This window comes from Ochlerotatus camptorhynchus, unplaced genomic scaffold (assembly GCF_037179485.1).
Source record: "Ochlerotatus camptorhynchus isolate MF236.1 unplaced genomic scaffold, CSIRO-AGI_Acam_v1.1 ptg000078l, whole genome shotgun sequence".
Classification (NCBI taxonomy): Eukaryota; Metazoa; Arthropoda; class Insecta; order Diptera; family Culicidae; genus Ochlerotatus; species Ochlerotatus camptorhynchus.
The window spans coordinates 2,698,646-2,723,351 of NW_027040568.1; the positions used below are offsets into that span (position 1 = coordinate 2,698,646).

At 38.7% G+C, this 24,706-nt stretch overlaps 1 protein-coding gene across 2 annotated transcripts in view; it reads right to left on the bottom strand.

Moving 5' to 3' along the window:
* Positions 1-953: 953 nt before the first annotated feature.
* LOC135697834 (hemicentin-1-like) overlaps positions 954-24,706 on the bottom strand; it is a 642,304-nt gene continuing 618,551 nt past the window's right edge. Inside the window, exons 5-8 of one of the 2 annotated variants that reach the window (XM_065217677.1) lie at positions 19,611-21,764; positions 19,161-19,544; positions 4,665-5,084; positions 954-1,669 (exon numbers count right to left, since the gene is read on the bottom strand). In XM_065217677.1, the coding sequence (XP_065073749.1) occupies positions 1,410-1,669; positions 4,665-5,084; positions 19,161-19,544; positions 19,611-21,764 (3,218 nt within the window). In that variant the 3' untranslated portion in view covers positions 954-1,409. Of the gene's footprint in view, positions 1,670-4,664; positions 5,085-18,812; positions 18,843-19,160; positions 19,545-19,610; positions 21,765-24,706 lie in introns of those variants that run through there. The other variant, XM_065217678.1, reaches the window with a different exon arrangement.

Below are 24,706 nucleotides of genomic sequence, written 5' to 3' on the forward strand. Positions count from 1 at the left end.
ATGTGTATTTCCGATCGCCTCAGGATTATATGGAATAATAATTAACTTGCGCACAAAGCTTTCGATTGAATTCGTCATTGAGTGGTATTGATTCGATGACATGTGTGCAAGAATGGATGCATCGTTGGAAAGGTAAATGACGAACCGTAAAACGGGAGGAAGCTGATCACCTTTTACCTATAAACCTGAATATTTTCCAACCATATGTATGACACCCAAACTAATACCTCTAAAACCTGTATTAGCATATGCTTTCCCAATGTATGAATTGAGTTTATGAATAGCATGTTTAGTTTATTTATTAGAATTAAAATTAGATTCAAGATGCAAATTTTAAATTCTGGGGAAAAGTTGATCATGCAGGTAATTTCGCCGAGCACAGCATAAGAAAAAATGATGATTTTTAGGTTAAAAGTTGCATATTTCATCACTTTCACAAAATATCATATGAAATACTAAACTAATTATCTCGTAATAATATCATAAGTAAGGATGTTGAGTTTCGAAAATTGAATGGTGTGGTGATCAACTTAACTTAATAACTGCGCCCCGTTCTACGGTACAGAAGTATAGTTAATTAGTAAAAATTGGGATCATCGCTATCAACTGAACGCTAAGACAACTGTTGGTGTGAGAATGCTCCCTTTTTAAAGTGACTTTTTTCATGTAAATATTCCATTTCACCACAAAAGAAAAATATGTGACGAGACGATAGATGCAACAGTGAAGAATTTTCCAGACCATAGTGTTTGTTGTAAAGAGGGTTAAAAATTCTATTCTCTGCATTCAGTATGCCAATGCAATACTATGATTGTAATATTTTCAGTTCGATTGGAGTAGAAGTACCTTTCGAGTTTCGTTTGGCAGGATAATTATAACCGATCAATCTGCGTACATTACCGTAATTGAACCATAGCCATGCTTATTTCCTAAGGGCACTTCACTACCGATCAATCTGCGTACATTACCGTAATTGAACCATAGCCATGCTTATTTCCTAAGGGCACTTCACTGCACTACCAACTGCGCTCTGCATTATCAATAACACAAGTCCATCCCTTTCGGAACTAGCCACGCCATTTGTTCTGCGAGCATACCTGGACAATGGAGCCACCCCCCACAAGTTTTCGATTACTTTTTCGCTAAAATAATTTTCCTAGCGTGCGGGCCGCGAATGCCGCTCTCGTTTAAATTCTTAAGTATACACCACGGTTGGTTGGTTGGTTTGGTTTTTGCTTGTTTCGCGTCCTATCCTAATAGCAAAAAGTGTTCATTTTTCAAGTCTGCGGGGAGGGGCCTTAGCTTGTCTTGCAAGGTATTTTTCTTCTTCTTCCTACTATAGCTCAAGGTGGAGTTGTGGAGACGATTCACAGGCACGTTCCGTTAGCGAAACGTACCCTAGGCTGCTCTCAGACAATGATCTCTCGTATCACGCGTCGATTCCGCGAGTTGGGTGTCGAGTAGCCACTTTCCATGTTTTCATCGTAGTTAAGAGACATTTGCTGTTGCTGCTGCTGTTGCTGCTGCTGCTGTTGTTGGACTTGTAACTGCTGCTGGTGCTGCTGCTGAAGGAGTGATTTGCTATCCTCCTGGTCCTGATGATGGTGTAGCTGATGGTGCTCTAGGTAGGGATCAGGTAGTCCACTTACGTCGTGATATGATGATGAATCTGGAAAATACAAACAATTGGAAATTTTAATTATTTAGGGGAAACAGCTTAGGCTAAGCATAGAAATGAACATGTATATTTTTTTCCTTGATTTGTTTTCCGTCGATCTTGTTTTGCGAACAGAGCACCAATGCTACCGACGCCAGGGAGGCAGCTCCCATACCCACTAGCGTGCACAGGAATCTTTTTAAGGAGGGGAAGTTTTTTTCTATGGTGCATTCAATCTGGGGATGGGGAGTACTCCAAAGTGCGTGGTGGATGGTGCTGTCCACCCACCACTGTTTCCCTACTGTTCAATTTAGCTTATTTTATTTATTTTTTTTTATATATTTTTCTTCAATGCAAACCGCTTTTAGACAGCCAATGGAATGGATCGTAGTTAGCCACCAACTGGGTGGCACACTTTCCGCACCTTCCGAATGTCCACGAAGTGGTCGACCACCTTTGCAAAGTATGCGCACAATATCGATGAATCGTTCCATTATATAGCGATTTTGTAACCGCTTTGCCTCACCTAGCAGCAATCATAGCTGTTTTTGGTGGTCCAGTTCTTCGTCGATACCTTTCCTGGTTTTGAAATATGAACCAAAGAAAATATATTCTTCAAGGTACTGGTATCATCTTTTATTCAGTTACCTTTCTGAAATTTTGTGCAGTACGTTTTTGTATATTTTGCAGGCATCGTTACAGTTATTTTTGAGTATTTCAAGGTTTTGTTTGTCCTTATATGCTGTTGTAGTTACGTTTTACTATTACCGTTGCGAGTACGTAGAAATTGGTCATTTACTGCAAAAGTTGTAGCTTTGTGGTGCAATTTTCAGGTACCATCCCAAAGAAATTGACGCAATAAAAGGTTATCAGTGCCCTTATATTATGAAATGAAGTTATTTTACCTTCAAACCAAGTTATCAAGAAATCAAGTTATTTTATATTCTAATTTTGAAAATTTGAAAATAAAAATCTTATTTATAAAAGAGGGGGAAATTGCCCCACCTTGCCCCACCTTGTGCACGCCAGTGCCATACCTATCGACCCATCAACTCATGAACCGGGGACCACCGGCGTTACTTCCCTTTCGTGATCAGAGAACCCAGGTCTTTTGGGGTGAGAGGCAATCACGCTTACCACTACACCACCGGTGCCGCTTCAAAAACGTTGTCAACCTCGTAAAAACGCGAAATAACAAAGAGAGCCGTGCAACAATTGATAAATTACCCGAAATTATGGCTTCGGCTTCAAACATTGAAACTTTAATTTCGCTGTATTTTCTCACCAAAACACTTCGGTGAATGTATTTAAACGATTCCTTAGTCTTTCAGCATCAAACTGATTATTTTTTTTTCGAATGAACAAACCTATTATATCAGGTGTTTTTTCTAATTAAATAAACGTACTATAAAACGCAACTGATTTCGAATTTCCAATAATAGACCAGCTGGTTAACACGCAGTTTAAATGGAAAGGTTGCCGAAGAAAAAGGGTCTGCTTACAATAGGCTCACTCACTTGAGAAGTTTGGAGCGTTGTAAAAACGTTTTGGACGATTCTGTCGATTGGAATGGATAGAATAGAAAGCAGTAAATAAATTTATACACACAAATACGTCATATGTGTGTGACGCTAATAAATTTCTAATAAAAGTGCAAGTGTTAAATTATCTTATACAATCTTATTTTGGTGCATTGTCCATGCTTCTTTTCAAAATAAAATAGGGGAAAAGTTGGCTTCGGCAATACCTTAACCTATTATCGTCAGGGGGGTAAACAAAGTCCTAGAGCACTCAAATTTGGCCAATAGTTGCTCTGAAACACAATGTATCCACATGCAAAAATTGAGCTCTCAAGGACGTTGTTTACCCCCTGACGATAATAGGTTAAGGTATTGCCGAAGAGAACTTTTCCCCTATAACTCAATTCAGTCAATCCTTCTAGAACAGAAAGACTTCAGACTTGTTATAACGCACAGCTTACTCGGGTAATTAGTCCATCTACCCATCCATTTTACCAGGATGGTGTAAAATGGCTCTGGACACGAAGCTCCAAAAGCTCAGTTGAGAGAATACCAGCCTCAATCAATTTATCTCTAGATGTTACCCGGATGATTACCCGGATAAGCTGTACGCTATAACAAGTTAATAGCTTATTCAGAGCATAATTTGCCATTGTTATGATATTTTGATATCATTTTTTTTTCCTATGGTGTGTTTTTTCCGTCGATCTTGTTTTCCGTGCTGAGCAAAAAATGCTACCGACGTGCCAGGAAGGCAGCTCCCACACCTGGACCCTACCTATCGACCCATCAACTCATGAACCGGGGACCAACTGCTTTACTTCCCATCCGAAGGAAGGCGTGATCAGGGATGTTATGCCTCAGAACATCCCGGCGGCGCCGACTGGGATTGAACCCAGGCCTGCTGGGGTGAGAGGTAATCACGCTTACCACTACACCACCGGCGCCGTTATTTTGATATCATGAGTTCAAGAGCTTATTTTGGTCTGATAACAGAATAATCTATTAATTTGTAATTAAATTGATTAATTTGAACAACATAGGGGAAATGGATGTAATGTCGGCCTAAATACCCCTAATTTGGGCCCATACATAAATTCTGCAATCAACTAAATTTTCAATAGCGACCAAAAATATTCATTAGTACCATCCCAATGACGCGTTCATCTAGATAAAATTGATAAATAGCAGATTTTTAGCGATGGGCCCAATCTTAGATCCATAGGCCAACATTAGGGCCATTACCCCTGCCAATAGCTTGGTGAGATATAATAGCAAAATGGGATAATAATTTGCTGTGATTTTTGCTATTCTTTAGATATGGCAACAACTGACTTAGCTGTCACTTAGTTATGGTCCCATAGATTTTGTGATATGTTTCCTCTTATATCAATCAAACTAATTGCAAATTTTTGATGTTCTGTTCCCAAATTTTAAAAGTAAAACTATTGCTATTGATTAATTTTAACTTTCAATACACCACCTACCTAGATGGGGTTGGTCTAATCGCTTCTTCGGTTTATGTACAGATGCGTAGGAATCGCTGCAATACTCCTGCCGCGAGGGATTCTGACTCTGACGTAGCGTGTGCTGGTACTCATCCTCTGCACCGTGTTGACTAGGCGTCGTCGCCAGATGTGGATAGCTGGCATAATCTTCGACCGTACCGTAGGCCGGATGCGTCAACGGATCGTACCCGTAGGACATTCCCGCCGCGCTGCTGGTGGTGGCCGTCACAGGTGGAGGTCGTTCTGCGTAGTGCTGGGCAGAGATCAGAGTACCAGTGTTGGCAGCGGCCGCAGCCTGCGCCGCCGACATCTTCAGCTGCCAGATCGAATCCTGCGAATTGACACTCCCTCCGTTGTTTGAATTTGCGTAGCTATTTTCTGCGTATCCCATTGTAACCCCTGCGAGGAGAAATGAGAAAACAGAATGGAAGAATATAAATAGATAATGCGATTAGTATTCAGGTTCGATATTTAACAGGCAATTGGAGGAAATTCATCTAACATACATCTACAACTAATTCTACGATGAAAAAAAAAAAACAATCCTTTCTATTCGTGTACACAAAACTACCCTCGGTAGCTAAGCAGAGGAAGGAAGGAGAGTGAAAAACGGCTCAAACTTATTTCTATGACCAACAACTATAAAACACAATTAGTCTTTCCCGTATTATAGTCGTGTTGTGAACATTAAATCATAAAATCCAATTTTCCGAGCCAGTTTGCCGGTCGTTTTCCCGAGCTCGTGTTCCGTTTTCTCTTGATTTCTGACCATTTTTTATGTCCCCGTGGATTCCGCCCCGTGTAGAAAATAGCTACCCTGGTTTATTCCATTATTCCCTCATTGGTTCCGATCCCTTGGCCACCATTAGGTAAGAACGACGTGACGGCAATGAAGCCGGGGATCGAGGGAGGAAAAAAAGGAGATTAGTTATGCATTTCTCGTATAGTTTAATTGCTTTGCTTATCCCGAGAGCGTAGTTTACGCCAGGACGGACGGACGGACCATGGATGGTGCATTAGATCTTGCCTAGTCCGCTTGATGGTCACTTTGGGTGATGTTATTTATGAACTGAATATTTTTTATATGTTAAGTAATTTCACCACCTTTCGCGGCAGAACAAACGGGGTTTTGCGCCGGACTTGCTTGAGATTAGCTAAGCTCCCCTAACGAGGAAGGATGGAAGTAGTTGATTAGTGTGGTACGCGACCATGAGGTGATTTAAGTTTTTACCGTGTGGCTTGTGACAAATTGGAGCGTTGAGTCGCGCGAAAGATTAGGGAGAAAAGCTTTCTGTTTTTGTTTGAACGGAGAGGGGGATGATTTAGAACAGTAATATTGTAATCAAACTGGGGGCCTACATTTTAAGGTTATTACTCTAGGGGATAAATAGCTTTGTTGTTTTATTTATTTCACTCATTTTGAAGCAATCATTTCAGATTTCCTTTAATTTTGGCCAATCAGCCAGGCCACGCAAAAAGTTAGTTTTAGGCATACCGTAATGCAACAAATGCCGGACTTGTAATTAATCTGGAAATTTAATTGTTTAGACAATTTGATTGATGGGCGTTTTAGTAGAATAATTGTAAACCTTTTTACGATGTTTTTCCTTTTAATTCTACTACTATTGTATCACTTTCACTTTCACTAATTCACTTTCACTAATTTACTTTTACTTTTTTTACTTTCACTATCACTTTAAACTATAACAGATACGTATTTCGTTTACTACTTGCAAACTTCTTCAGTGTCTAGTCCAGTCTTGTCTAGTCTAGTGTCTAAGTCAATGACTAGACACTGAAGAAGTTTGCAAGTAGTAAATGAAATACGTATCTGTTATAGTTTAAAGTGATAGTGAAAGTGAATTAGTGAAAGTGAATTCGTGAATGCGTATTAGTGAAAGTAAATGAGTGAAAGTGAATTAGTGAAAGTGAATTCGTGAATGCGAATTAGTGAAAGTAAATTAGTGAAAGTGAAATAGTGAAAGTGAAAGTGATACAATAGTAGTAGAATTAAAAATAAAAACATCGTAAAAGGTATGAAAATTTGTACTAAATGTTTATGCTCTACGATTTTTGTTACTTTTGATGTGTCCGTTGCGACCATTTCAGAAATGAATTTTTAATAGTTTTCAAATAAACATTGTTTAAAAATCATACAAATGTACTTCTTTATGTTACTGAAGTTTCCTTTTCCTACAACTTTGTCTCAAATAAAAAATGAAAAATTAGGTGAAAGTCAAAATGGCAGAATTCTACACAAACTTGGCTCATTGCCCATAGCGAAGCTTCATGGAATTTTATGAGGCAAAATCTAAAATTTGATTATTTTTCGCTATTTGGCCTGGAACTGCTCCAATATTACATATCAGGTTAAACGATCGCTTTACTCTTTTAACTGTAAAATCATCAAAATTCTGGAAATCTAACCAATTGAAGGGATAGACGACGCATCGATTAAATTGACTGTCGTCTGAACGTCTATCATTTGGAATCCGGAAGTAAGAAATCAGCTCTATTTCAGGATTGGTTTGACCTACAATAAATGTTACGTAAGGGGCTGTTCATAAACTACGTAGACAGTTTTTTTTTGGGATTCTTGACCCCCCTCCTCCTGCGTAGACAATTGTCCAAACATTTTTTTTTTTAATTTGTATGGGCCGTGGATAATTGTCAACCCCCCCCCCCTCTTAACTGTCTACGTAGTTTATGAACAGCCCCTAATCATAATGAAGCTTATTTATTGCACTTTCTTCAAAAAATTACATCGAATTATTCCATTGGGTTTTTTTTCTTGAAATGCTCATTATTATTCTTGACACACTCTGTATGTACCTCAGCATGCTTTAGCGGCCAATTTGTACCAAAGTCTGGTTCGCGCTATAGTATCCCGCAGCATTGCCAATCTTTTTCAACTTTCACTCGATACCTGCCATTTTTTCGATTGGGTGAAATTGGAAGCATTTGAGAGGATTAATGCCTTTTTTGGATAAACCCACCCCGTTTTAAAGGTACTACTAAAGCATCATCCAGCTGTAGTGGCAGCTTGTCAAATATGTCAAAAACTTATCAGGTCCTTTGTGTGCATTTATGAACGGTAGAATGCGTTTTACAGGCACTCTTACTTGTGCACCTTCGAGTCCATAGTCTTCTTTGTGACGAAAGTCTATGTTGTTCAGCTTGCCTTTAGCTCCCTGCCGATCATATACAGTTTCCGATCGAATTTATCGACAAATACTAACTTAATTTTACCGGGGACCGTGTGCCGTTGCCTTTTTTTTAACGCGTTTTTGTGCTTTTCGGAGCGGAACACGTTGGATTTTTGGTCGAGGCAACTTTTTGAAAACTTTACAAATTTTAAGCAAGGAAAAAGGAGCACTTTCTAAACATAATTTAGCATTCTGTTAAATTATTCCGAACACTAGGAGCGCAGCTACAAATAAAGTTGTACGTCCGGTTTCTAAATGAAGCACACTTTACTGGGGAAAATCCAGTTTTTTAAAAGTCATCTCCAAAATAAGCGTTTTACTAAACAGGTTCAACTTCTTACAAATTCAAACCCACCAGCAGCCATTTCAGAAAATTACGTGGAGATCCGATAAAGTTACAGCTCCTGCGACGTTTTTGGAGAGAAACATAAAATCACGGTTTGATATACATACTTATGTCCGGTACAGAATTAAATTTTTTTTTACGAAAACCGGAAAGTATCATCATTGATTCGAAAATGGTTTCAGACAATGATTGTCATCTCTGTTTAGAAAATACCCACATAGAACTGCTGAAGAGGTTTGTCAAATACAGCAGGCTTCTGGATGGTGAAGATTTCTAGGATTAAGGCTGTGAACCATTTGCCGAGTTAAATTTATCTCGTGGTTAAAAGTGACATATCGCAAGTTATTTTCTATTTTCAAAAATCTCCGTGCTGTCGATCGACCGGTTTTCAAGCCACGGATGTCAAAATTTAACTTCTTGTGTGTCAGAAATAGCCATGCTCGGATAGCAGGGTTAATCGATAACTTTTCAGCAGGAGCAGATTCAAAACAAACTGCCTTGGCAACCTATGCCTAGGTGGTTTCTAGCAACACTGCCAATGCAATCAAGATAGGCGCTGCTTTTTTTTTTATTTATTTTTTATTTTTTATTTTTTTTTATCCATTTTGTTTATTTGGAAGGCTCAATCGCGTTAGCTTTACGGAGCCGATAATTCATTGTTCACTATTTGTAACAAAATTCACTTAATTCTATGTCTAGTAGGAGTTGGGCCGATTACTCGCGGCTTACTCGAGGTTAGAGGGGTACATTGTTTTTTTTTTTTTTTTTTTTTTTTTTTTTTTTTTCATTATAGTCACTTTAACACTCTTGGGTCATTCGTGACTTGTCCGGGGGTGAGATTTGAACTCATGACTTTGGTTTGAGAGGTATGGATGTTAACCACTACGCCGGGGTCGCCCCACGTAATAGGCGCTGCTCGATTGGCTCTGGCTTTGACAGTTCGTTTGGCTCAAAACCAGCCAGTCTGCTCCTCTCTTATACTAGACCCTCTCTAATCAATACGATGAATGGGAACAGAACGAAGTGTGCTGTGCTTGTGCATGTTTTGTAGAATTTTAGCTAGTTTTTTTTTTATAAATGACTACAACTATTCGAAAGAAAATCAGTGCTTGTGTTTCGAATGGACCTTTTAATGATAATCTAAGAGCAATTAATGATGTGTGCAGGGAAGATTGTGCTGTAAAAGAAGCATCCATGAGCAAGAGAAGGAAGACGATGACGACTTTAATGGCTTGAGACAAAATCCATCGAAGCAGATTTTGGTGAGACCTGTTCATTATATATTATCTATACCTATGGTGGAGATTGGGAGAGACCATCGATTGAAGCGATTTGGATGGGGAGAGTGAAATAAACAACTCCCTGTTATTAACATTTCGTGGACAAAGGGCGACACTCATTGGGGCATCCTTCTGCTTGATGGCTTGTTGTTTGACCAATTCTCGATGAACATTTCAAATGGTCCTATCTGCTTTGATCGATTCTCTTCATCGACTTTCTCTTTTCATAACCACTGCTATGCAAACAGATTTCGCGCTAATTCTACCACATAGTTTGATAAAGGAGGTTCTTATCTAGCGTCCAACGTCAAATACAACAGGGAAAGGTTTTGCAGCTGAGTTATTAACGAAAGAGAAAGTCGATGAAGAGAATCGATCAAAGCAGATAGGACCATTTGAAATGCTCATCGAGAATTGTATGCTCATGCTGCTGGCAAGATATTCTTTACTTTCCCGTGTTGGCGTATAGGTGACTTGCCTATCGATCCACCCAACTCCTTTTTGGCCCTTCATACAGTGACATGTTTAGGACAGTCAGAGGTTATTAAGCTTGATTAATTCAAATAGTGAGGAGAGCCCACTGCTATCGAACTTAGTTTCCGTGGTGGTAGAAAATTATCATCATCATCATCATCATCATCATCATCATCATCGTAGTGAGAGAATTCCAAACGTATTTTTCACCATCCGAAAAACCTTGATCATTTGAACAACTTAGCCGATGACAAAAACTTCCTGGGATAACAACCAGGATCTTGAAATATAGCAATACTAAAATACACATGTTCACAATAGCACCACGTAGTGACAGAATTATTAACTAATCTACCTAACATCCTAAAGACCTTGTCACCTGAACAACTTTTCCAAAGCTGGCAAGCTTCTAGAAGACCAGGATCGCGAGATAACCTCTGCTGGGTGGCGATTTACCGTGTTCTTTCTCCTGAGCCCACAACTGATAAAATCTAGGATTTATATGCAACTTTCAATAACTATTCGCTATGGGTAATCTTTCAAATTTGTGCTGAAATTCAGCCATTTTGATGTGCGCCTCATTTTTCAAAATAGCATAAGGTACAAACACTGGGGGAAGTGTGACTTGGGGATAAGTGGGATCATTGGCTTGTGTGAACGAAATCTTTTTAATTCTATCTGATTTCCACCGGAATGTGGAAGCTCGTATTGAATTCTATCTTAATGCATTAAAATTTTGAAGAAATTTAAACTAATAACAAATCATCATTTTGGAACCTTAACATTAAATGTAGTCTTCCATGTTATGAGGGTTTTAAATAGAATAATCGTACATATGCAAAAACAGTACATTTAACCCATATTGTATCTTCGGAGAAGTTTGTGTACTTAAAAAGACCCTTCTTTTGAGCTTAGCCATTTCATGATTAATCCACCTAGCAGGAAGATGAAAAATTTACTTTTTTTGTTTGTCGAGATAGCAAAATGGTGTCTTCAGTAAAGTTTTAGACAATATTAAATCAAACATTTTTGCTAAAGACGTCAACCCACTATCTCTTACGTTTACAGAGACATGTATTTTTTTTTTTGGTGAGAGCCTTCAGAAAATTAATGTTTGGCAAAAAACTTTTTAGGATGCAATTTTTGACGTTAATATTTTCTACACAATTGTTTAATTTTTAAAAATACGCCATTTTGTCTTGGAAAGCAAGTTTCAAGGTTTTGACCCAAAATTACCACTATTCCCAACGCCATCAGTCCAAAGTTGGGCAAAATTGGGCAAACCAGGCTAATTACATTTGAAGGTATACTTAAAATGCTGCCCAATGCATACCAAATCATTAGTCTTCTTTAGTATTCTCTGCCGATCTGCTTATTACCAAACTATAGGGTCACAACCTCCCGTATAATTGTATCACTGTTGTACTTTTTTATATATAACGGAAATACGCATGATTAACATTAAAAAAACATTACTACCTCAAATGATTACTATCTATATCTCAATATAGTTATGTTTCATCAACCATTTCATACAATATCAAAGAAAAAAATAATTCATCGCTACCCTTTTTCTCGTCACTTTCAGAACTATCGCTTACTTCAGTTTTACCATCGATGCATTGGTAGATGGAACTAGAAGAGTTTGAGCATCTTCTGCTTGTTTCGGAAGTGGTCTTATTGTTGAAATTATCGGGTCAGATGATTCAAGCAGACGATTCAGAATGTGGATGTTTGTTACTGTTCGGGACATCTTTCGTGTATGATCCATCCGAAAGCGCCTTATGTCTTTATTTCTGGACTCCTGCACAGTTCGAAAAAGTAGGGTAAATTTCTGTTCAATATAATGCACATAAATGAATCGTCACATATCATATACGTTTACATTATATATCATGTAAAGTTCAGACACATTTCATGCAATGTAGCAAATATTGTATATAAAAGCCCATCTTTGTAAACAACATTGTTTGCAAGTTGCTTGGTGGCGTGAAATAAAATACAAGTCTACGTTCTTGAATGTTTACATCACAATTAAAATTCAGAATTTTTATCTGTGTGGGCCTCCTCAAATAACTGCCCAATCGGCACAAGAAAAGATTGTATGATCGTCGAGCCATAGATAAGTATTTTATGCACCGTTACAGGCAAATAAAACCACGGGTATTCTTTTCGTTCAGTCAACCGGTTACTACAACATACACGGAGAAACACATTCCGGGAATAACAAGGACCCCTGTTCGTTCAATCAATCGATCACTACTACCGACACTGTGAATCACCTGCCGGGGGGAACAGAGATCAATCATAGTTCAGTCAATTTTTGGTCACTACAATAGACACCGGGACTCACCTGCCACGAGAAACAAGAATCACTGTTCATTCAGTCAACCGATCACTACAATAGACACTACGAATCACCTTCTTGCGCAGTCACTACAAATTAGAATTTGGAATCAAAACTTTTACCCTCGCTTTTGCAACGCATACCCTTTTTTGCATGCCTACTTCGATTTAATACCAAGAGTAAGTGACGTATGAAGGAGCTCTATGTGGCTTAAATGGACCGTTTTTGCATAAACTTCTTCTTCTTTCCTTTATTGAACGGCGGTCTCTGTTCCGCCAATCGAATGTGCAGGAAGGTAGCTTCCACACCTGCGTAGGATATTGCACCCATTCGCAACACACATGAGCCGGGACCAAAGGCTTTACTCCCCTTCCGAAGGAAGACGTGACCAGAGATTTGTATGCCTCAGAAAAATCCCACCGACCTCGGCTGGGATTGAACCCAGACCCATTGGGGTGATAAAGCAGTCACGCTTACCACTACACCACCGGATCCGGCATAAACTAAAAAACGCACGTTTTGGCACTTTTAGACTGTGCATTGTGCATTGTGTAGAAATGATTATGAGTATTATCTTTTTAAACATTAATTAATATATTTTTTTATTTTTCTCAACTTGAATGTTTACTGAGATATAATGTGATTGAAATACAAACCTTTTTCCGAGACCTTATACTTTTTATCGTGGAAAATCAAAGGTGGTTTATCCCTATCTCTGATTAGTCGATTAGTTTTCATCACCTGTGAAACATTTTATGCTGGGTACGGGAGGGTCCAGTAGGGTACCCAAATAAAGCGAAATGGATGGGGAGAGTGGAAATGCCAACTCCCTGTATTTAATATTTCGTGAAAAGAGGGCGGGCTTGTCTCCCCACTCATTGAGGCATCTTCCCGTTGGATTGCTTGTTTTTTTACCGGTTGCATGATCTTGATGTTGAAAGGAGATTCTCATTTGTCCCGAGGATGCACGTGGGCGATGTTGCCTACGCATTCACCCAAACCGTTTTTGGCCTTTCATACAATGGCAGGTTGAGTACAATTAGAGGTTTTAAAACTTGATCAAGTCGAACAACGAGGGTAGCCATCCAGACAACAGGTGTTTTGATACAGTGGGTGGTAGTTCCATATCATCATATCATATCAATATTTTAATTCGATGTACACTATTTAATTTATTTGACGTTTTTTTTAAATATGTTTAAACTTTTGTTTATTTTAAAGCTTATCAAAAATGCTAACTTTTCTGATATTTTCAAAATGGTATGTTGATGGACACAACAATTATGAAACATAAATTATTTTTTTGTTTAATAAATTTTATTTCAAATTATTTTTTTAAATTTTTTGTCCAACATTTGAGAGTCAAATTCAAGACTATCTTCTTCTTCTTCGCATTTTAAGCTTATTGCTTATTGCGCGCTCTCAAATTAGTGTTCTAGATGCACATCCACAGTTATGAATTGAGAGTTTTCGATACCTGTTCCATTTTTGCATTAGTATAACTGTGTGGCAAATACTCTATGCCCAGCGATGTCGAGAAATTTTCCAACCGGAAAAATTCCTAGACCGGACCAGGAATCGAACCCAGCCACCGACTAAGCTACGGGAGGCCCTTACTGACTGAGCTAAGGGAGGCCTCGACTATATGATATATTGAATTTATTTATTAAAAAGTATCGAATATGCCATTTGGAAAAAAATGTGGCACGAGTTAAAATGATCGAATACCAGCACTAATTTGAATGATTGCCCATAGCGAACAATTGTGCAATGGTTACAGAGTTGCCAGATTGTTGTCAAGCTTTTCAGGACCTTGTAAATGAAAATGTATTTATTTTGAACCGGCACCTTTTTCATGCAATTTTCTTTTTTTGAATGCATCTGATGTTTTGACAAAGAAAATCTCACTTTATGTGTTATCCGTGGTTTATTTTAATTTTTAATAATGGAAGTGTTGAAAACTAGTGCTAGTTCGAAAATTAGTGCATTTACCCTACTCTAACTGATTAATTTTTTTTCTAGCTTTTGCAGGTGAAAATATTAAGTTTACGCTAAAAAGTATTTTTACTTGGAGACCATCCATTTAATTTCGAGATCAAACATAGTTCTAAAATCATTTCTTTAATTTTCATTAACTCGTTAAGAAAATAAAAATAGCCTTAAATCTGAAAAAAGTTGTATGAAAAGAATGTATTTAAAACTAGTGGTCCAATTTGATGACATTCAAATGGCTCCGAACTTATTCTTTGGAAGAATCTGAATCTGAAAGCGTCAAAAGTGCAAAATAACTGTGCTAGCGGGACGTTCAAAATAAGAAGACCTATTGGCGTTGACGACTGTCTCTTAGCCGGGAAACTATCTTTACTCCAACGGTGATTTTCATTTAGGTGTCTGTGAAAAAAAATACAAAAATCTTCCCTCCTTCACTTTCTCACGTAAAACCGCAAACAAAAACAACACGCTCGTCAAAGTCAATGTCGTCGATTACCACATTATGGTCTCTGAGTAGAGACTTGAAATCTGATTTTCGAACAACCAGAGATTCCTGGACGTGGTTCTGTAGATATCGCAATTTTTGATGGACGGTTGTTTCTTTTCGTATTCAATCGGTGTGATCCGTCCGAAAGTTTGAGCAGCGGAAATGTTTTGCTAAGCTGTGAATAGTTTTTCATGAGCGAATTATCAAATAAGACGAACACAAGTGTGATCGTCGTCGGATCTGGTCAGGGTTCTGATCCTAACATATCACATATCAGACCCACCTTTTCTTGATTTCCTTTTCATATGGAACAGCTATGCATGCAATTGTGGGCCAAATAGCAAAAAAAAAAAAAAACAATTTAATTTCAGACTCGACCTTCACCTATTTGTATGGAACTTTGACGAATTTCACGCTAACTCGACAAATGGTTGGCATCACCCTCTCAGATGTCAATGAAACTTTGTAAGTGTATAGATTTTGTCTATTTAAGTAACTCTGCATACTTATTTTCTTTAAAATAAAATTCTCTGAGAAATATTCATTTATTATTCAGAACGCTGCTCAAAGTTACCATTGGAATATCGCTCAGGCAACTATTCAGCCTTTTGTGGTTTATTATATGAAGCACAAGAAAATAGAAAACGTTAGTTTTATAATAATTTCAGAGGTATTGGCCCATGATACAATAGCAGTTCAATTGTTCATTTCAAAACTGATAGAATTCTTGAAACTATCAATAGATTTCTCCAAAATTACATTTATGTCAGATGGAGCAGCTGCTCACTGTAAGAACAGAAAACAATTTGCCAGTCTATGTAACTTCAAATCAATGCACAAATTGGAAGCAGATTGGCATTTCTTTGCAACATCTCATGGCAAAGGTCCCTGTGATGCTATTGGTGGAACTTCAAAACGAATGGCAAAAAGAGCAAGCCTTGCCCAAGAATACGGAAATAGTATTACAACCCCACGAAAGCGCTACGACTGGGCAGTTAAACCAACAGAGAAAAGCATCACAAAATTGAATTTCTGTTATATACCTACTGAGCAATACGAAAAAATGTCAGAAGAACTAGAAGATTTGTTTCACCACGCAAAGACGATATCTGGTACACGAAAATGTCACAGTTTTCAGCCTATTGCCGATGATCAAATTGCAGCTAAAAAATATTCTAATTCAACGGAGCATCCAAAAAAATTTACTCGACAATGTTAAGAAATAACACTTATAAGTTGTTCTCTAAATAAGATAAAATAAAAATTTATGAAATAAGAACACCATTTTTTCATACTCTGCCAATTAAACATGACATTAAAATTAAATTTTCTATATCATTCACATAAGGATAGAATACGTCTTAAATATCTTTTTTGGTGTACCTTTCATTTGGAGCTTGTTGTGTGAAATCCGGTTGAGTGGTAGGTTTCACATGAGTCTCAACATTTCAATATTTTTCATGTCTACACTAAAAAAAATCATTGATTTTTTTCAGTGCGAACACGAAATAGTTTTTGTTAATTAACTTTTTTCTTTAAAAGTGCCCATCTTGAGATTTATGAACGAGTTATAGATAAATGGTCTGCCTATCTGTAAAAAATAATTCCGATTTAAAAAAATTTGTATTTTTGAGACATCTTAATTTTAAATTTTAAACATTTTTTTCTTCAGTGTAGCAATAAAAATTTTAATTTTTTGGTATTTTATTATGTAAGCTTATTTATTTATCTACAAATCATTATCAGGCAACATTTTTTTAGGACTTGACATTATTGAGTTATAATTTTTTTAAGAAAGTATCCATAAAAAAAAGTTCCACTCTTTTTAAATGTTGATCTAGCGTTTAAAAAAAAGTATGCAAAGTTGCTTGAGTAGACGAAATCTACACATCCACAAAGTTTCATTGAAATCTGAGACCCTGCTGCCAATTCCTTTGTCGAGTTAGCGTGAAATTCGTTTTTGCAAAATTGTTTCTAATGATTTTTGTTAATTTATCAGTATCCAACTTGAAAATTTCACAAAAGATAGCATTTTGCATAAGCTTTGAAGGGATTGTTTTACCGTGAATTATTTTTCCCTACAATTTATCTCATACGTCATTTTGATTGGAAGTGATGTTTCGAGTTATGGTTTGTCACAATTTTTCGAATATGCCATTTTGAAGTTTTGTTTTTGCGAGATTCAAAATGCCCAAATTTGAATGTTTTTCATAGATTTTTATGCCTACCGCTCCAAAAAAAGTTTTGATTTTTCTTAAAATATTTGAAAAAAAGATAACGATACATCAAAATATTACAGTTTTTTATAATTTTCTAAACAAAATTTGTGTGAAACATTATTTCTATGTCATCATGGCACAAGCTTGGACTTAAAAACAGCAAATATCTATTTTGGTTTTGTTTAGATTCCTACTTTTTATGATGAGATAGAAAAAATACTTTATCCAGAAATCTATGACACTGATTTTCTTGGATTTTTAAAAATATTTTCCAATATTTAAAAAATAAAATAAAAAAGTACAGGAATTTTTTTTGTTCGATAAGCTTCCGCTTAGTATTTTAATACTTAGAGAAATTTTAAAATAAAAATGATAAAAATTTATGATATTTGAACATTGAAAATTTTCCAAGATCATAGATTTGAACAAAAAATCAACCATTTCTAGAAATATTCCCAAGGTTCATGAAATTTCATTCGAATTTCTAAAGAACTCATTCCAAGGGGGATCTGAAATCTGAATTTATTATATCTTATTACTTTACAGTTTAATTTATGGATGTTGAGCGTTGATCCTAATACTTTTTCTTCCGATAGAATCTATTTAAGGGGCGTAAGCCTTGGCGTTGGTGGTAATCGTTGATTGTTTTTTTGACAGCAGCAGTTGGATTTTTTTGACAACCATTTCAAGTGACACCGCACCACTCAGAGTATTAGTTTCCCTTTTCTATAGTTTGATTGATCATTGTGACGGGTCCGATGAGGAATTCAATTTTTAATTTTCCAATAAACTAAAACGACTCGTCAGAAAGTTAAAATTGATCGACTTCTCTTTTCATATTTTTCTCTCAAAGCTTGTATAAATAATAAAATGGCCCATGGGAAACTTTTTAATTGCACCATTAGTCTTTCATAATGACATCGGAAACGTTTTGTTAAAAAATAAAAATCCGATATTTATGGTGCTACTTCTAGCGTGACCTACACTGCCCATAATCGCATATCAGTCCCATATGGATAGGAAATCAAGCAAAGATGGGACTGATATGCGATTATGGGTAGTACAGATCATTAAAAAACTGGTATACAAAAATTAAATAACGGATATTTATAATCCGAGAGATACATTTTTCCGAATTATTCTGTATGCCTTTTTAAATTCTCACTATCTCAAAAAGAATGTCTTTCAAGACAACCAACACCAGCAATCGCGTAAGTTACAGCAAACATTGTGTTTTTCACAAACGATCCATCATTCTCATCATTATATCTCCCCATTAGTTCATTATCTCATTAATACGCACAAACTTCGGCCATCCATATTCAGTTAATTGATTTCATGGGTAGAACGGTGCGCGTAACTGGATGCAAAGGTAAGCTCATCATGACACATTCATTACATATTGTTTACTAGTGCAACTAACTAAAGGTCCGGTGCATGGCGACTAACATAGCCGGGGTAGTGCAGGGGGTGGTGGTGAGGTGATAAAGCATTTGGACAGGTGGGAGCATCTGTTCCAACTAAATGAATGACTATAACTATACACAGTTGCGTTTGACTAAATGTGTGTGTGTTTGTTTGTATGAGTGGGTGGATATATGGTGCGAGAAAGGATGCAATTGCTAACATTCATACACACTAAGGATGGGTTGCTTTGGAGATTGGTACGGACAAGTAAGGTATCGTCTGGTGCTCGTGGATGAAAGGTACGGCACAGGGAAAGCGGAAAGTTCTCTCTCTCTCTCTAATAACTAGCTTTTTTCGAGTTCTATTTACCTGCTGGAACTGTTAGAGCGCTTGCTAGTCCTGCATGTAATGTTCAAAGCGAGAAGGAAATATAAATAATTCATTCGATATTACATGTTACGAATGTTACAAATTGCATGTTTACTCTCTAGTTTCGTTCGGATCGAGGGGGAAGGATGAAGGATTAGTCGCTATAGATGGTATACCGGAATGGAACATAACGTAATCTAAACATATGTTACAGTCTACTACTGATTAATCAACTAAAGAGGAATATGTTTGAATTAACAAGCGAGAGCTTTTTCATAGAGAGCGTATATATATAACTTTGAACTCGTCAACTGATTCAATGGGAGGTAGAAGATCAACGGGACTTACATTCTTGGCCAACGATGGTGTGATTTGGCACTTGCAAGCTGCTTCCCGTGTGATATCCATACCCGTTTTGGGTAGCGTAGACGGATGTTTTCTGGTCTTCCATCGCGAGGGCTAGATCCATAGAGTGCTCCAGCGCTTTATTGTCAAGTCCTGTCGTGGGATAGTACGGTGGTGGAGCTTGACTTTGCTGGGCTACGATCGACGGTCGCACTGAATCCATTTCGTAGTCCTTAGCTGTCGTTGACTTTTTGGTATGGTTTCGTTTGCAGCGGCAGAACATTAAAAGAAGCCCCACAAACAGGGCAAATACTACACACGATACTACGATAGCAATCAATGTAGGTGTTGCCATGAATGCTGAGTCGTGGACGTACGCTGGACCAACTGAGAAGAAAATAGAAAAATGTCAAACTAAATTCAACCACATTAAAAGTTTTACTAAATACTCACTCTCTGCATCCATGTAGTCTCCACAATGCTCGTGATTCCCTTTGAGACACAACTTTGCCCTGATCCGCGGAGGAATTTCCTCTTCCAGTGCCATCGGTAGATCATCTTCACCTAGCGACCGAGCGCTACTCCTCCTGGCCGTAATCATATTATCCATTACTTCTTCTTTATACGTTGGCTTACTGCCGGATACAGATAGTGGGATCGTCTGCACTACTTGCCACGTCGATATAGGACTGTCGTGATAGCCAATCGATTCGACGATCGCTATCAGCGACAGGCACGTAGCGCCCACATTGACTCCCAATTGGCGCGTCTCCGGATCGTATCCCACGTGTAGTGGTGCAGGAACTTTGCTTACTTTGGTTGTTGTGGCAATTTCATTCGATGGTTCCGAGTTGCCTTTTGCGTTGAAGGCCTTAACCTTGAACACATAGCTTTGGTGCTGATCCAGCGGGGTTACGCTGCATGGGACATCGCGCTGGCAGTCGAACTCCATCCACTCCGAACTGGTCTGCTGGATAACGCCACAGTCACCGTTCATCTGATCGTGATGTGGAATGGCCACTTTGCGGTACGATACGAAAAACTTCGTATTGCTTATACCACCATCGAAACCAGGGTCCCAAACTAAGGATACGTAGTTTGATCCCACGTCAGCTGCATGCAAATTGGTAGGTTTTTCGGGTGGTCCCTTCGGTTGCAACCGGATCGGAGCTCGGATGGTTTCAATTGAGTTACCGACCCGGCAAGTGTAATCTCCGTAGTCTTGATGTTTTAGGTTGTTGATCCTCAGGACGGTGGTATAGATATCGTTGTTGTCGGTGGTTGTGTTGATTTCGTAGTGTCCATCAGATGACATGGACAAGGCGGCTGTGTTGGTACCAAAGTGCCACTGGAACTCCGGTTTTGGGTAGGCCTGAACACGGCATATGACCTCGGCAGATTCTTTGATTTCGTAAGCTACCTTGTTGTACTGATGCAGGACGATCGGGCCATGTTCGATGCGGAGGTGCATACTGGCATTTGCAGTGGCCACTTCATTCTCGAACAAGCAAGTGTACGTACCACGGTCGCTTGGTAGTAGCTGAGTTTTATGAGGCCGTGCTTTACCTTGGAATACGAGCATACTTTGAACCGTTACCATTCCGCTTAGACCATCGTTGTTACTGGTGCTTATCCGATACATGTTGGCATCGGTCGTAATATCTCGACCATCCTTCAGCCATCGGACAGTTGGCCTTGGCTTTCCCTTGGCATGACAGCTAGCAGAGAAGTCACTATCCCCAACTCGTTTAGTCATATGTTGCTGCATTTTACCGATAAACTGTGGAGGCTGGTGCACTTCAAGTTTGATGGTAGCCATTGGGCCATGGCCCAGCTCGTTAACTGCGTGGCAGTGATAGCTGCCTTCACTTCCAAGATGAGCCCTTGGAATTACGTACTGTGGTCCTTGAGCGAGTATCGTATTCGAAGACACCTCTCCAACGGCATCTTTGAACCACCGGAACTGTGGAACAGGCCATCCCGGAGGATTTGCCGAACAGGTTAGCGTCACGCCGCTGCCCACATGAACGACCGGTTTACTTGGGTTAATATAAGCCTGGCCAGGACGGTGACGAACCAGTAGTGCCACCGTTGAGTTTCCGATACGCTCAGCCATTTTTCCACCGTACGGTTTAATCATGTTGACCGCACGGCAAATATATGTTCCAGCGTGCTCAGCTTTTACTTCACGCAACTGTAGTATATCTCCGGCGTATCGGAAATCCGGGCTACCCTCCTTGAACCATTCTATCGAGATGGGTGGAGGATTTGAGGTAACGTTACATCGAATGGTAACGGTTTCGCGTTCTTCAGCCTCCCATGTTTTTGACTCGATGACCACAATGGGAGCGTACTGCACGTCCACTGTGATTACCTGTTCACCAACCTTTCCCAAGCCGTTATCTGCTGAACAGCCGTACTCTCCAGCATCTTGGACGGAAACCCGTTGGATGGCATGCGTCCGGGAGGAACTAATGAAGCGTCCATTCCGTGTCCACCGGACATTCGGAACGTTTGGCTTGGCATCAACTGAGCACTCTAGCTTGGCAGTTGTGTCACGCTCTACTCGCAGTGGATTTTCCGGTCCGATTTTCACTCTTGGATAATCTGCAAAGAAGAAAGGAAAAAAAGGATGCATTGTAGTAAAACGTAGTTGGTAGCTTTGGGGAAAAGTTCTGTCTTCCGAGAAATGTCAGACTGGGTTTTATCGTCGTTAAATGAGTCCGATTTGTTGCAACACTTCTGAGACAGTCGTGGAAAGCCAGAGTTCCTACACACAAAATACAATGCGAAAAGTTTCAACAAGTCACGTGGCTTTTAGTCTGTGTCTCCACCACAACAAAGCCAATGGAGTTCTTCGTAGTACTTTGCCATTTTGCTGCAAGACGACGGGAAGCCATATACATAGTTGAACGGGGAACAATTTTTATAATGTTGTGTATTTGCTGAAGGAAGCAGTAAAACTCGTCCTTGTTTCTTACTGGCAGGGCTTGCGATTTTCTTTTACACCGTTGGTACTCAGAAGCGAAGGGAAAAGTTTTGCGCCCAGTTTCGTCTGTATTTTTTGGTCCAATTGGTCGAGTCTGTAAGTTGCATCGTTAACAGGGAGGAATTTCGGAACATTCGCTTCCACTTGTTCGTGCTCTGGCGATGAGCAGACGGTAGGTCACAGTGACTCTGGTCAGGAACAAGGGTATGTGAGTGTGGTGGCAGTTTATGGCACGGTACGGAGGTTATCGGTACTGGAATGGTGCGAAAAAAAGTTTTCCGTCAAGTGCGATGTGGTACGAACAGGAAATAGAGAATAGTGCGGTTCGAATGATAGCCGAGTCAAACGAAATGTTCTTTCCTCGTGCCAGAAGATATCATTAATCTCAATGTCTTTGATGGTAATTGAGTTTCTGGTTCGGGAAAATTAATTGTCTGATGAAATGCTCCACCGGTGGTGGTGGAGTGCTCTCTGATTTGGGTTAGTTGATTGCATTTCGGGAAATGAGTTTTAAGATTTTTTTTTGCGGCTTCAATGTTTTTACTTGACGAAGAATAGAACCCATGTGAATCCCTGAAATACTGGTCACAATGTAATCCACATAGGAGAAATGTCGGCTTCGCCAATACCTTAACCTATATCGTCAGGGGGGGTATAAACAACGTCTTTGAGAGTTCAATTTTGGCATGTGGATACATTGTGTTTCAGAGCATCTATTGGCTAAATTTCAGAGCTCTAGGACTTTGTTTCTCTCCCTGACGATAATAGGTTTGGTATTGCCGAAGCAGACATTTCTCATATATGTGATTGATAATGGAGTCATGAAATTCCACGATGGGAGGTTTTTGGATTGGGACTCGTATGGCACCCATTTCCATCGTATTCGTTGAACAAGAATGAATGAATGAAAACAAGACGCTTCAGCTATCAGCTTTTTGGCTTGCTAGTGATTGGTGCGATGGTGCACTGGTTGATTTCTGATGAATCGAAATGTTGCACACGGGTCTGTACATGGTTTAAATGGGACAAACAAAAGTAGCTATTGAAAGCACCTGATTTAAATAATCCAATATGCTTACAAAACGGCCATAAACATAAAAGCCCTCCCAAGCAACAATTTGATTTTATCATGCTCTTGAAGACCATGATTCAGATTTGAAGTGTGATTTAAAGCATTGATAAAACTTGTGATGACACTTAGGCTCTGAATCTATGATGAAAGGTCAAAACATCAAAGGTTGAAAGGACAGAAGGTCGAAAGGAACAATGGTCGCATTTCAAAAACTTAATCAATTCGCTTTTTATTTTGAAGAATGAGTGTTATTGCAAAAAAGCACAGTGTTGTGACAAAAAGCATATATCCACGATCTATACATTGATGCTATGAAGTTAAAGTTGAAATTTATCTAAATGGCATCCCGCTGGATTTGAGGATGATCGATTTTAACATTCTGTTCGTTTTTAATAAATACATTAATATCGTCAGTATAAGCAATAGGTTTAATGATCTTATCGTAGATAAGCACAAGCTGAAAACTGTCAGCTGTCTCTATGTACAATACAAACAATATCATGCTCAAAGTGCATCCTTGGCGAACCGAGCATCCAATTTTGAACTCATTTGTAAAATACCCATTAAAAAGCACACGAGAAGTAGCAATATTGTAGGTAAAGATTTTAAATTCACTGAATTAAATTATGAGGAAATCTAAAATGACTTAAAACTTTCCACTGGCAAGCATGATCAACTTTTTCGAATGTTTTGTAGTGGTCAAAACTTACAAGAGCTCCTTTAAGATTTGTTAGCACGCAAAATTATTCGTCGAATGTATTTCAGATTATCTATGCAAGAATTCTTGGGCTTACAAACGGTTTGTTCCGGTCCTAGAAGTCCTTAAAATAGATTGGATACGGATAACATGATTTTAGTAAAGAGATTGTAGTCGCATTTCCAGAGACTGATTGACTTATATTGATCTATTTCGTTTTTGCTCCCTTGTCAATCTAATTATGCCAGTAGAAAATTCTTTAGATAATTATTGATAATATCAAGTAAATTTGATGTTTAAAGTTTGGTTTTAGCAGTTAAAAACTCTCTGAGGTGAACTATCCTGCGGCTAAAAATCTCATAAATAAAAAAAAAAAAAAAAATAGAAAGTTAAAAACTGTGTTACGTGATTTATTTGATCACCATTCACGTTTTGTCATCCGCTTGAAATTGCAGAGATCAGTATTTTTTTTTTCCTTTGGTTTTTTTTTCGTCGATCTTGTTTTCCGTGCTTAGCACCAATGCTACCGACGTGCCAGGAAGGCAGCTCCCACACCTGGACCCTACCTATCGACCCATCAACTCATGAACCGGGGACCAACGGCTTTACTTCCCATCCGAAGGCAGGCGTGATCAGAGATGTTATGCCTCAGAACATCCCGGCGGCGCCGACTGGGATTGAACCCAGCCTGCTGGGGTGAGAGGTAATCACGCTTACCACTACACCACCGGCGCCGTTTGCAGAGAACAGTAATTCAAATTGATGTCTCGAGTAAATGAAAAGCTATTCAA